The sequence below is a fragment of the Schistocerca gregaria genome, chromosome 3 (genome assembly GCF_023897955.1).
Source record: "Schistocerca gregaria isolate iqSchGreg1 chromosome 3, iqSchGreg1.2, whole genome shotgun sequence".
NCBI classification, from domain to species: domain Eukaryota; kingdom Metazoa; phylum Arthropoda; class Insecta; order Orthoptera; family Acrididae; genus Schistocerca; species Schistocerca gregaria.
The window spans coordinates 901,915,286-901,929,266 of NC_064922.1; the positions used below are offsets into that span (position 1 = coordinate 901,915,286).

Here is a 13,981-nt window from a genome sequence, read left to right on the forward strand (position 1 = left end):
TCTAAAATTCTGTCCAACTCGGGCGTTAAATCGTCAAAATCCCAAGATGGTTGGAGGGCCCTGCCCATGATGTTCCAAATTTGTGGATCGATAACGGCGAACTTGCTGGCCGAGGTAGGTTTGGGAGCAGAAGACAAGCAGTAGAAATGTCATGTGTGTGTGTGGAGGGGGGGACACATTATCTTGCTGAAACCGAAGCCCAGGATGGCTTTCCATGAGGGGGAACAGAATAGAATTCCGTGGATGTACCACTGTGCTGTAAAGATGCAGCGTATGACAACCAGTGGTGTCCTGCTACGAAAAGAAATGGCACTCCAAACTATCACTCCTGATCGTTGGGCCGTATAGCAGGAGCCAGTCAGATTGGTGTCCCACTGCTCTCTGGCCGTCTACAGGCACCTGTTCGCTGGTCATCGTGGCTCAGTTCGAATCGAGACTCATCACTGAAGACAATTTTCTACTCCGGTCAATGAGATTCTCGGCTGAAGACGTGTCTGAGGGCGACCCAGACAGTGTTGGGATACCAACCTGACTGTCGCCCTCCGTGTGGACCAATGACCAGGAGTGACGATATGGGGTGCCAGTTCATTTCATATCAGGATCCACTGGCTGTCACCCACCGCACCTTTACACCACAGCTGTATGTCCACGATATTCTATAAACAGTTTTGTTACCCTTCATGGTAAGCCATCCTGAGCTTTCTTTCCCCCAGCTGAGAACATTCGGAGGGCCCTGACGATCTGCATCAAGACACATGCCAATATTTGGGGCTTTATACATTTCGTCAGCTTGGGACCACGCATCCTCTGACATTAACGCAGTGTGACTCTTACGTGTTCACTTCTTCGTTCCGACAGACGCGTCCACATCACGAGGGCGACTCTGCTGCAGCTGAACGACCAGTTCCAAGTAGAGCCTGGCGACGGGGCGTCCAGGGAGGCGTATCTGGCTGACCACAAGGTCGAGACTTTCCTCATCGTGCCGCCCAAGGTAAGCCCTCCATCCTCAGGTTACTGGTTTAACTCTATTCACACAGGCTATCAGTTTATGAAGTCCGCGACCATAATGAACATTACCAATCTCACAAGACTCGCAGTGAGAATGACTCATAACATTTCCAAACTTACAGATCAGGGCAACCGTGTGAATCCAGTATATATTTACTTCCGAAAAAGCGTCTGAGGAAGTCTAACACCAACGCTTATTAATAAAGTATTATAATAATGGGGTATGAATCGAAATTTGAGACTGGACTGATAATTTAGTGGCAGAGAGGATGTAGCATGTTATCTTAAATGGAAAGTCATCGAAAGATCTAGAAGTAACTGCAGGCGAGACCCAAGGTGGAAGGTGTTAAACTGGATAAAATTGCTCTGAATATTATCGGACTTGACATCTGAGGTCATCAGTCCCCTAGAACTTAGAAAGACTTAAACCTAACTAACCTAAGAACATCACACACATCCATGCCCGAGGCAGGATTCGAACCTGCGACCGTAGCGGTCACGCGGATCCAGACTGAAGCGCCTAGAACCGCACGGCCACATCGGCCGGCTTACTGGATAAAATATGGATGTCAATGTTGCACCGGAAGCGTGACGATCGATTACTTTCAATCGAGAATGTTGGCATTACTAGAGACAGTCTCATAGCTGATGCGATGTGATGGACAGTGGCGCCCTCTGTACTGCCTATAAATAATCAGCGCTTCCTCGAGTTTTCTTTGCAGTTCGCCTTTTTACCTCAGAGGATGTCCCCCGCAGTCCGAGACTAAATGTCAGGGGAGGCTTCCTATCAGCCCGGAAGTTTTAAGTGAAGACAATACCGGCCGTTAAAGCCTACATTTTATGACCAAAGAAGTGTGGTGGAACTTCTGTTGTCACGTGGTATACTAATGACCTGGCAGAAAGTTTAGTAGTCGCCTCAGTCTTTTTGCAGATAATGCATTTAACTATCTGCACTATCAGAAAAGAGATGGAAAAAATATCCAGTCAGATCTAGATAAGAAAATTTGCATGTTCGCCATCAGCTGTACAGATTTGTTGTTTATTTTCTACCGATTTCGGTAGTCCTTACGTTATTACCTCAACGATCGTTCCCTTTAATCACAGTGAAGTCAGTTTTGCGCCAGTATCGAAATCGTGGCCTCTTTGCCAGACGTAGCCCTGTAAAGATGACTTGCAAATCTCTCTAATGTAAGGCGTTTTCTTTCTTCATCTGAAGGTGGTCGATACAACCGAAATCAGTCGAAAATAAATAGTAAATTTCTACGGCAGACAGCAAACATGCAATTCATCAAATTCCTGACAGTAGTGTCGAGTAATTTCACTAAACTGTTAGATACTGATAAGGTTTCGGTGTGGTGCAAAAATTTGCAAATCTATGTAAATATTTAAATGTCCAGAACTATAAAATTGTCTGATTCACAGAAATTCAGAAACGTAGTATAGAATGACAACAACATTAGTGAGTTACAAATCGAATTAATCAATTCTACAAATCTTTCCGTATAAAAACTATTGGCATATAGTTTGTAATCATCACATGGTCATGGGTAAAACAGGTGGCAGACTTCAATTCATTGGGATAATGCAATCAGTTTACAAAGGACGCTCCTTGCAAGAAGTGCATGCTGGACATCCGACAATATAGAACGCGATTACCAAGACAGCAGTAGGAACGGTCACGTGATTATTTGAGACACGTGGAACAGAAGAAAATCTTGAACTGGAAGTCAGCTGAAGATAGACGCGAGCTCTCCAGCGAAACCAGGAGTCAGGATTCAGTAAGGAATCTAGGAGTATAATACAGGCCCCTACGTATCACTTCCACAGAGACCAAGAGGGTGAGATTAGATGAATTACAGCGGGCATAGAAGCGTTTATATAATCATTCTTCCAGCACTTCATACGGAATGGATCAGGAAGAAACCGTAATACGTGTTACAGAGCAGGTATACCCTTTCATGCACTTCACTGTGGTTTGCCGAACGCTACAGTTAGCCGAAACGTGGATGCTACCATTTCGTACAGCTAACTGTGGAAAGAGTAGACAAACACATGATACCTGAAGCGATCACCAGCCTTTACAGTAGGTACACGGGTAAAAGTCTCGATGATGCCTGGCGCGGTGGTCTAGCGATTCAGGCGCTCAGTCCGGAACCGCGCGACTGCTACGGTCGCAGGTTCGAATTCTGCCTCGGGCATGGATGTGTGTGATGTCCTTAGGTTGAAGTAGTTCTAAGTTCTAGGGGACTGATGACCACAGATGTTAAGTCCCATAGTGCTCAGAGACATTTGAACCATTTTTTCTCGATGATACACTGATCCAGCTTTATGAAAATGGTTCAAATGGCTCTGAGCACTATGGGACTCAACATCTTAGGTCATAAGTCCCCTAGAACTTAGAACTACTTAAACCTAACTAACCTAAGGACATCACATACACCCATGCCCGAGGCAGGATTCGAACCTGCGACCGAAGCAGCCCCGCGGTTCCGGACTTCAGCGCCAGAACCGCACGGCCACCGCGGCCGGCTCCCAGCTTTATGACAGCACCGTGCCCTTGCCGTTGCTGATACGCGCCACGGATTGAGGCAAGGGAAAAATGTCATTGTTTTCCAAAAGCACATTCAGTTCTGTTGTACGGTTTAATGACGACTGAATCTACACAGGAAAAATTTTTCAGAGGTAAAATTGCGCCGAGGGCTACTCAGTGTGTTGGCAGGTTAGAGAAGTGGAAGAGAGAAGTGGACTAGATCAAGCCAGATTTAGTGGGAATTAGTTAGTGCAATGGCAGGCAAAAAGGATTCCTTGTGTGTCCGATACCAGTGACGGCAACACAAAATCAAAGAGTCGTATATAGGCGTAGGTCCAATAATGCTCAGTAAAACAGGAATGCATGTCAACTACAACGAATAGTATAGTAAACGGGTAATCAGAGATAACATAGACAAGCAGTCACGGCGGACCACTGTGTTGTAAGTAGCCTACATACGCCCACTAGCTCCGCAGATAATGAAAAGATTATTCTGTACGTTATGAGAGACGAATTTTAATTGTGACCGGTTGTAATTGTAATTATTTGTAAAATGATCAGAAGAAAATTATTGGAACGGCGTTGACTGGGGAAAAGGAGGATTCAAAAATTACAAAAATAGATTTATGAAACGTGAAAGAAGGTAGTATGTATGGAACAGTTTCTAACAGATCATATGCTACTAAGAAACGACATTTTACTCTGAAAAGTATTTCCAGCAGCAGATGAGAATTCGGACGGTAATTTCTTGATAACAAGAGTCAGAGGTAAGCTGAAGAAGTTGCAAAGAGGTAGGATATAGTGAACACTGGACGTCAATAGTTTGACACACTCAGAGGTAATCGAGAATTACAAAGAGAGCATTAAACAACAGATAACTGAAGCAGCGGAAAAGAATATAACTTAAGGTGCATGACCCGCAATGAGAGATAAAATAGCGAAGGAAGTAGAGGAAGAGCTAGGAAAAAAGATAAGGCGTAGCATAAATACATAGGCAACGTGACGGAAGAAGACAACGTAAAAATACAGAAAATGAAACAGGGCAGCGGAAGGTGGGCAAGTAGGAATGGATAGAGGATAAATTACTACGGTTTTGAAGCTTGCATGAGTGCAAGGAAGATAGATACTGTTTGTAGCAAAAATAAAGAAAATATTGAAAAGAAAACACGAGAGCAGATGAATAACCAGTAAGCAAAGAAGAGAACGCTGACTAGGTAGAGAGAACATATCTTAGAGCTGTTTTTGATGGAAAGAAATTTGATAAAAATATTATAGACAGAGATGATGATGTCGGTGAGAAGAGAAGCGTAATGCGATATCATGAAAATCATGTGAAATGCCTAAGTAAAAACCAGGAACCTCACCATGCTTTCAGAATGAAGAATTGATACTTTACTGCACCCCTTTCTCCCCGCCCCACCTGTTACAGTCGTCCACATGAAACGCTAATCCACAGCCCTGACACGTTCCTTCCAATATGACTAACGTACGGCAACTTCTACCTGGCGCTGTTTTTAAACTGAAGAACACTAATACACACTTAAACTGCAGTAAAATAGGAACTAGTGGATTCTCATCTGTCTAAGAGGTGCGCACAGCAACACGTCGAGATCCCTGCTTGAAGCAAGGTGTCAGCTGAAGGCGCTTGCTGTTGCAGAAAAACGACGGCGGCGGCGGACAGGATGGCTCGGCAGGTGGCGGGGGTGGCGCCCAGGAGGGCAGCGGAGGCGGCGGCGGCAGCAACTGCCTGCGCGCCGCCAGCACGGCCTCCGACCTGTCCCGCAACCGCTCGCCCAGCAAGATGACCAAGTACGTGGAGTGCTGGGGCGCCGACAAGCCGTTCGCCAACATCGCCGAGAGCACGCTCGCCAAGAACATCGGCCTCACGGTCAGCTCACGCTCCTTTCTCTTATATTTTCTCTCTCGAAGTTTATTTTCCTTGACGTGTCCGATGGAGCTAATGCTCATCTCACGAGACTTTCTGCAAAAGTGACCTGATTTTGGCATCAGGCGCAATATCGACAATCCAAGTGGGAGGCGCCGTCTTCATTTTGACGTATTTAGTGGTTTCCTATTACAACTTTCAATACGCCGTTTCAGAGCAACGGCGCACTGGAAATTTATGACAAACACATCACCATCGCCATTAAACGTATGTTAATAAAGCATCAGAGATATAAGCCTTCAAGAGATACTATAGTTACCAATACAGGAGACTAAAATCACATGACCAGACGCTAGCGTAATGCATAATCTTGCGGTCTACGGAGGTGAAGGATGAAGGTTTGAATCCTACTGCCCGTCAATTTTTTTCCATTTTAATACTGTTAAAACATTCTGCGACTTGCTAATAAATTAAATACAAATATGTTCTGTAATATTCAATGTTATCTACATTTCTGACTTACTGGAAAACATAGACTGTTCAAAGCGACGTTCCGTTGTTGCGCAAACTAATTAGAAGAGACCGAAGTAGGAACTAAAGAGCACAATTTTAATTGTTGCGGCTGATACGAGCAGCAGCAAAATTCATATTCTTCCTTTTGACAAGTACACTACTGGCCATTAAAATTGCTACACGACGAAGATGAAGTGTTACAGACGCGAAATTTATCCGACAAATAGAAGATGCTGTGATATGCAAATGATTAGCTTTTCAGAGCATTCACACAAGGTTGGGGCCTGTGGCGACACCTACAACGTGCTAACATGAGGAAAGTTTCCAACCAATTTCTCATACACAAACAGCAGTTGATCGGCGTTGCCTGGTGAAACGTTGTGACGCATCGTGTATGGGGAGAAATGCATACCATCAAGTTTCCGACTTCGATAAAGGTCGGATTGTAGCCTATCGCGATTGCGGTTTATCGTATCACGACATTGCTGCTCGCATTGGTCGAGATCCAATGACTGTTAGCAGAATATGGAATCGATGGGTTCAGGAGGGTAATACGGAACGCCGAGTTGGGTCCCAACGCCCTCGTATCACTGGCACTCGAGATTACAGACATCTTATCCGCACGGCTGTAACGGATCGTGAAGCCACGTCTCGATACCTGAGTCAACAGACTGGCACGTTTGCATGATAACAACCATCTACACGAACAATTCGACTACGTTTGCAGCAGCGTGGGCTATCAGCTCGGAGACCGTGGCTGCGGTTACCCTTGACACTGCATCACAGACAGGAGCGCCTGAGATGGTGTAGTCAACGACGAACCTGGGTGCACGAATGGCAAAACGTCTTTTTTTCGGATGAATCCAAGTTCTGTGTACAGCATCATGATGGTCGCATCCGTGTTCGGCGACATCTCGGTGAACGCACATTGGAAGCGTTCATTCGTCATCACCATACTGGCGTATCACCCGGCGTGATGGTATGGGGTACCATTGGTTACATGTCTCGGTCACCTCTTGTTCGCATTGACGGCACTTTGCACAATGGACGTTACATTTCAGATGTTTTACGACCCGTGGCTATACCCTCCATTCGATTCCTGCGAAACCGCACATTTCAGCAGGATAATGCATGACCGGCCTTTCTGGATAGAGAAAATGTTCGACTGCTGCCCTGGCCAGCACATTCTCCATATCTCTCACCAATTTAAAACGTCTGGTCAACGGTGGGCGAGCAACTGGCTCGTCACAATATGCCAGTCACTACTCTTGATGAACTGTGGTATCTTGTTGAAGCTGCATGGGCATTTGTACCTGTACATGCTATCCAAGCTCTGTTTGACGCAATGCCCATGCGTATCTAGGCCGTTATTACGGCCAGAGGTGGTTGTTCTAGGTACTGATTTCTCAGGATCTATGTACCCAGATTGCGTGAAAATATAATCACATTTAAGTTCTAGTATAATATATTTGTCCAATGAATACCCGTTTATCATCTGCATTTCTTCTCGGTGTAGCAATTTTAATGGGCAGTAGTGTATTTGACTCATTATTTCCGAATATATTACGTTCCCGAGTTTGTGGTTAGGCAAGAACCGAAGCTTTAAATGCTGCGAATAAAACGAGGAGTGATAACATTGAAAGTTCAGTAGTAACTCCTGATAGTGCGGATATTGCGTGTGACGTTAATATGACGTCACTCTTGCAGAAAGACTTGTGAGATGAGCGTGTCCCTATCAGATGACTGATGTAGAGTAGAAAATCAATTGTGAAATTAGACTTAATTTCTGATACGACTGTTACGTGACTGCATTCTCTTTCCTGTTGTAAGTACTGTCAAAGAGTGTCCCTCTTTTTCCGATGCATGATGTTGCTGGAGATGTCGTGGTCGGCTGCGGGTCCACTCGACGACTCGCGATAGAACACGCCTCGGAAAAGTTTCAGCTTATAAACTCCAAAACTGTACTCGGGAAATGCGTTTCAGAATTGTCTGTCACAGGGCGTGACTTATCCAATAGCACAGAGTGATATTATGGCTCCGTGCTGTTGGCTCCTGGCCCTGAGCGACACCGCATTTCCGCACTATTGGCTGCTATTGCGGTTGATGCCATATCTTCACACAATTGGCTGAACGTGACAAATGATGAGAAATGTAGTCCCTTGCCGTCTAGGGCCTCTACCACACCGTCGTCCTATCTTCCCCTGGTATATATGCAGTCCCTGTTACTAGTCATGGCTGACTGGTAGACCATGCAAGAGGGGTTGCGACGTGTCTTCCTCTATTCTTGTCTTTCCAGTCGTATCAAATTGAGCGCTTTAATTTCCTGTGTCCTCCAATGAACAATCTACCCTGGGTGACACCACCATGCCAGTCTTGGTTACAGGGTGCTAACCTTTGCGATGCCACTTCGAAACATCCCTGGTAGATTCAGTGACGAGTATATGAAGATTGTTCATGTGATGTCATGGTTAGTACGTTGAATTTCGTATGAGAGGACACGACGAGACATTGAAGTTAATAAGCGCAGCACATCAGTGTGAATTGCTGGTGGAAGGATGTGATTACTACTGAGTAAACTGTGCTTTCATTTCTGGACAAACTAAGACAATTTTTGCGTGTGTGTGGAACGCATATTGGTGAGTTGTGTTGAGACAACGTGTCTGCACGATATCCGGTTTGAACATTACGAGAACTGTAAAACCATGTCAATAAGCTATCAAATCTACCTTGTGACTCAGTGACCCAAACTATTTCGCGGTTGGGACGTCGTGTAGAGTAACATATTCCGTAAATTTTAGTGACACATGTTTCAGCTTGTGCACATGCTGGAACTGCAATCGCATGACATCAAGCTCCCGACGACATCAGCGACAGTACAGAAGTTGCTTCGTTACCTACAACAAGTGTATAACGGACATTCGAGACAATCTTTTAAAAAAGAATCGTCGAATACCAGCATCGCGTGACGTCATCGCCACACCTAGCTTCGATTCCTGCAACGAGATGAGGTTCAGCAAAAGCGGACAATTTTGAAGCGGTCTGCAATATAGGATCCCACTAACAATTGAGAAAGTAGTATGTTCGTGTGTTCTCTCCTCTTTACAGTGAAATGTTCGACGGTATTGTCGCAGATTGGCGCAGTAGCACGGACGTATAAACGTAGCGTTTCCTCCGCAGCTCTCCCTATAATTTTTCTGTTAATATGTGAAACAGTAGTCACATATGCTCCTTTTCAGTCAGTGCATTTGCCACGTTCCGCTGAGGCTGATGTCTCACGTGATATATCATTTAAACAGTGGACAGATTTGCAACCAGCCATCGTATGGTATGCACGAGAACATAAAAATAATGGACTTTGTCCCGACTGGTCGAGAACCGCAACAGATGCTGCATTTGAATCTGACAGCTACTGTACATCCTGCTTTTTTTGTGCTTGAGTAAAAGCACAGTGAGAGAATATGGGTACAGCTTTAATGATTTTGAGTTGGACAGTGAGATAATTCGGCTTAGCGTAACGAGACTTGGTCACCACTTGATTACACGTGGTCATTTACACTACTTAATTATAGGTGGACTATTATGTTGCGTCATAGAGGCGTAAATAGAAGCTTCTTTTCCAGAGCGCCGGGTCGCAAAATATTACATATTACAGCGGACGTTATGTTATCCGTGTTTTTCAAAATACGTGGCAGAGGGAAGTTCGTTATTCATCCCCACCCCACCCCCCCTCCCAGATAATCAGTTGGGATAAGTTTCTTAGCAGTCCGAATTTTATTCAATATTCATCATCGTTGATAACTTCAGTCTTAGTTTAATGTTAACTTCGAAACAATGAAAGGGAACGCAGTGAAAGCAATAAGACAGGCAATATGAGGGTGTTGAGATCATTGGACCCGGCTCTAAGGGACGTCCTTCCCGCTGTCCCAAATGTTGTCCCTGCCAGACGCTCTGTGGTTGCTGCAAAAGAAACATTTCGTTTGTCTCACTAAATTCATACATCTACTTTCTTCAAGTAAACGCCGCAAGGAAAGTACTTTGGCAATTTTCGTCTGAAAAAAACCTCTATTCTTGATTTTGAAGGTTACGCATGTCCAGGCAGTATCCGAGAACGGCATTGCACAGACCAGGCACTTGCAATGACTCGTAACTGAGCCAAAACCATTTATGTGGATATAACTACAGCATCAATGGCGAATAAAACGTTCGATTGCTATAAACTTACCACTATAAACCGCGGAAGATATCCGGCGGTTCTACAGGTAGAAAGCCAACATTCACTTACGAGCCATGCAGTATGGACTCAAAAGTTAATTACAACATCACACTGTTCAACGAGGAATGGTGACCTCATCAGTACCTCACTCCGACAGTTGAATAAACATTTCACCAAGGAATTTGAAAATTACTGCAACTGGTTATATATCACATGCATTAAGCGTTGCCATCAGCTCCATGTTAAATACAGGAAAATGTCCTATGGCCAATATATGGCAGAACTCCAGCCATGTGCAATGGGAATCATTATCTATGAAATCAAGATAATGGTGGAACATTTTGAATCATTATGTTAATAAAAACCTATCCGTTAGTTATTACGGAATTTTGTTATTTTCTATGCGTCTTCCTATCATGTTTCCTATTTTTATAAACCATGATTTCGAAGATGGCTAATTCTATCACAGTTCAATTATTTGTGAAACACAAATAATATTCAACGTAGCAAAAGCTAAGAAAGTGGAATTTTTTATGACTAGGAAAACTTCGATGTTGGCAGTACCGCTGTTTTAATTCAGATAATTAGAAAGACTTAAATTTATTCCACGCTTTATCACAGTCTAGAACGTTTCTGCATCGTTATGTTTCTGTTGTAACCGACGTGCTGTAAAAGTTCAAGAAACTGTGATATTTAATGAACCGCAAAACGACTGTTTGAAGTCACCTTGATATTTCCTTGAACATTTGGATAATTTATTTGTTCAACAAGGTGAGCGCTTCCGTCAAGGTATCAGAGTGATGCAAAGATGTTATCATCACTGCTGGACTACCATTATCATGTGAGATTCTGTAGACCACTTCGCCAAGAAGTACAGCAAAGAACTCAAGGGAGAAAAGTCTATAATAGATGCTTAGTAGACAGTTCCTTCGGTCTACTAAGGAACTGTTCGTCTTGGCGTGCTAATGAGTGATTCTTCATCGACCTTCAAGAGAGAAAAGAAATATACAGAAAAAATATGTATAATAATTACGAAATAATGAGTTAATTTCACATTTATTTCAGTAAAATACTTTTTTGCATTGCGAAGTTAAATTACTTTTAATCCTTACTACCTCTATTTTGCTTATTCATAACGAGGTCACATTGTGACTAAAGTGTATGTGATAAAAAACCTGTCGCCAGATGTGAGACTAAACTGTTACCTAAGAAAAGTAAGCAAGAAATATTTTTTTGTTGGCCAGTGTAATACACTTATGGTTTTTGTTTGCTCAGTACTATAAAATTATGGTCTCATCATTCTTTTTACCCCAACTTAACTTTCCTGCCTCCAAGTTTGGTGTTTTATTTCATGTATCTGTCTCATTCGCCGATTACAAAGGATATTTTTTTTCAGGCAGCTTCTCATAACGCATATTTAATTAGCACCGTCCGTTTTTTGTTTACAGAGCATCTCCATGATTGAGTCAAACTTGCTGCCCAGCGAGAGCTCCTGCTTCGACTGCAAGTAAGTGTACGTCCAAAGTGTCTACACTTATCCATACTGTTGTGTGGCTACTCGTTCTACTGAATGTGGAGCGACAGTTTATAATACACACCTGCTACAGTTCTGTTCTACTTTGATGATTAGGTAATAGTTTTTCATAGAATAAAAAGAATAATCTAAAAGAGAAGTACATTACGTCGTCATAAAAGGACTAGACACTTCGGTCTACTAAGGAACTGTTCGTCTTGGCGTGCTAATGAGTGATTCTTCATCGACCTTCAACTTTCTCTATACTTCGAAACAAGTTTCCGTTATTGATCGAATTAGTCACTGTGCAGTTTACTCGACCCCCCCGAAAAATACATATATATTGCACCAATCACTATTTGTAAAGTTGTGTAATGGTGCCCCTTTTTTTCTGCAGTTACATGTCTGAAAGTGCTCGTACACATCGAAACATTGAAATACATGCAACACAGCACTCTACTAGAACATTTAAAGCAACGTGGCGCAGCCTATTACTAGGTGGAGTATCGTATGGTAATACGTTTTCTGCATTTGAAGGGGAACAACAGGGCAACCATCCCTGAGGAATTCGTGTAAGTGTACGGAAGCAATTCACAGTAATATGACGCAGTGGTTAGATGGCGCAGGCGTTTCCAGTGTAGTCAGACAAATCAGAATTATCAGAATTGTAAAGGAGAAAATGTGAGAACCGGTACTACAATCGAGGAGGCAGTGAAAAAAAGTGAAAACCGGTCAAGGATCAGTTGTAAATATTTTGCAAGTCATTCTGAACATTAGTAAGTTTCCTGCCTTCTGGAACACATTCAAAAACCTGCTGGTCGGCAGTAAGAACGAAAAAGTAGCAGCTACGTCAGACCAACCAAGATAATTCCTTTAGCCGCCTAATTACCCAAATGCAAACAAGGTCACTGGAGTAGACGACATCCTCTTAGAATTACTGATATCCTTGAGGGAGCCAGGAATGAGAAAATTGTTGCACCTAGTGAACAAGACACATCAGACACACGAAATATGGTCAGGCGTCATGAAGAAGGCAGCCGATAACAGGTGTGAATGGTACCGAACAGTCAGTTCAGTAACCTATGGTTCTAAATTATGACACCAATTATTTACAAAAGAAGAGAAGAACTGGTAGAAGAAGACTTCGGTGAGGATGTTTCAGTTTCGGAGAAAAGGAGGAACACGCAAATCAATATTGAGCCTAGACAGCTTACAGAAAGACGAACCTTTTAATATTTTCAACATTTTGTGGCCCTGTCAGCAACTTTATAAATGTTGTTGTTGTTGTTGTGGTCTTCAGTCCTGAGACTGGTTTGATGCAGCTCTCCATGCTACTCTATCCTGTGCAAGCTTCTTCATCTCCCAGTACCTACTACAACCTACATCCTTCTGAATCTGCTTAGTGTACTCATCTCTCGGTCTCCCTCTACGATTTTTACCCTCCACACTGCCCTCCAATGCTAAATTTGTGATCCCTTGATGCCTCAAAACATGTCCTACCAACCGATCCCTTCTTCTAGTCAAGTTGTGCCACAAACTTCTCTTCTCCCCAATCCTATTCAATACCTCCTCATTAGTTACGTGATCTATCCACCTTATCTTCAGTATTCTTCTGTAGCACCACATTTCGAAAGCTTCTATTCTCTTCTTGTCCAAACTAGTTATCGTCCATGTTTCACTTCCATACATGGCTACACTCCAAACAAATATTTTCAGAAATGACTTCCTGACACTTAAATCTATATTCGATGTTAACAAATTTCTCTTCTTCAGAAACGCTTTCCTTGCCATTGCCAGTCTACATTTTATATCCTCTCTACTTCGACCATCATCAGTTATTTTACTTCCTAAATAGCAAAACTCCTTTACTACTTTAAGTGTCTCATTTCCTAATCTAATTCCCTCAGCATCACCCGATTTAATTTGACTACATTCCATTATCCTCGTTTTGCTTTTGTTGATGTTCATCTTATATCCTCCTTTCAAGACACTGTCCATTCCGTTCAACTGCTCTTCCAAGTCCTTTGCCGTCTCTGACAGAATTACAATGTCATCGGCGAACCTCAAAGTTTTTACTTCGTCTCCATGAATTTTAATACCTACTCCAAATTTTTCTTTTGTTTCCTTTACTGCTTGCTCAATATACAGATTGAATAACATCGGGGAGAGGCTACAACCCTGTCTCACTCCTTTCCCAACCACTGCTTCCCTTTCATGCCCCTCGACTCTTATGACTGCCATCTGGTTTCTGTACAAATTGTAAATAGCCTTTCGCTCCCTGTATTTTACCCCTGCCACCTTTAGAATTTGAAAAAGAGT

The 13,981-nt window shown here is 43.1% G+C and overlaps 1 protein-coding gene across 1 annotated transcript in view; it reads left to right on the plus strand.

Moving 5' to 3' along the window:
- The window catches only part of LOC126355193 (adenylate cyclase type 2), a 286,733-nt gene that overhangs the window by 178,320 nt on the left and 94,432 nt on the right, over positions 1–13,981 (plus strand). Inside the window, exons 7-9 of the mRNA XM_050005421.1 lie at positions 859–991; positions 5,196–5,426; positions 11,598–11,656. Coding sequence (XP_049861378.1) covers positions 859–991; positions 5,196–5,426; positions 11,598–11,656 — 423 coding nt within the window. The remainder of the gene's footprint in view (positions 1–858; positions 992–5,195; positions 5,427–11,597; positions 11,657–13,981) is intronic.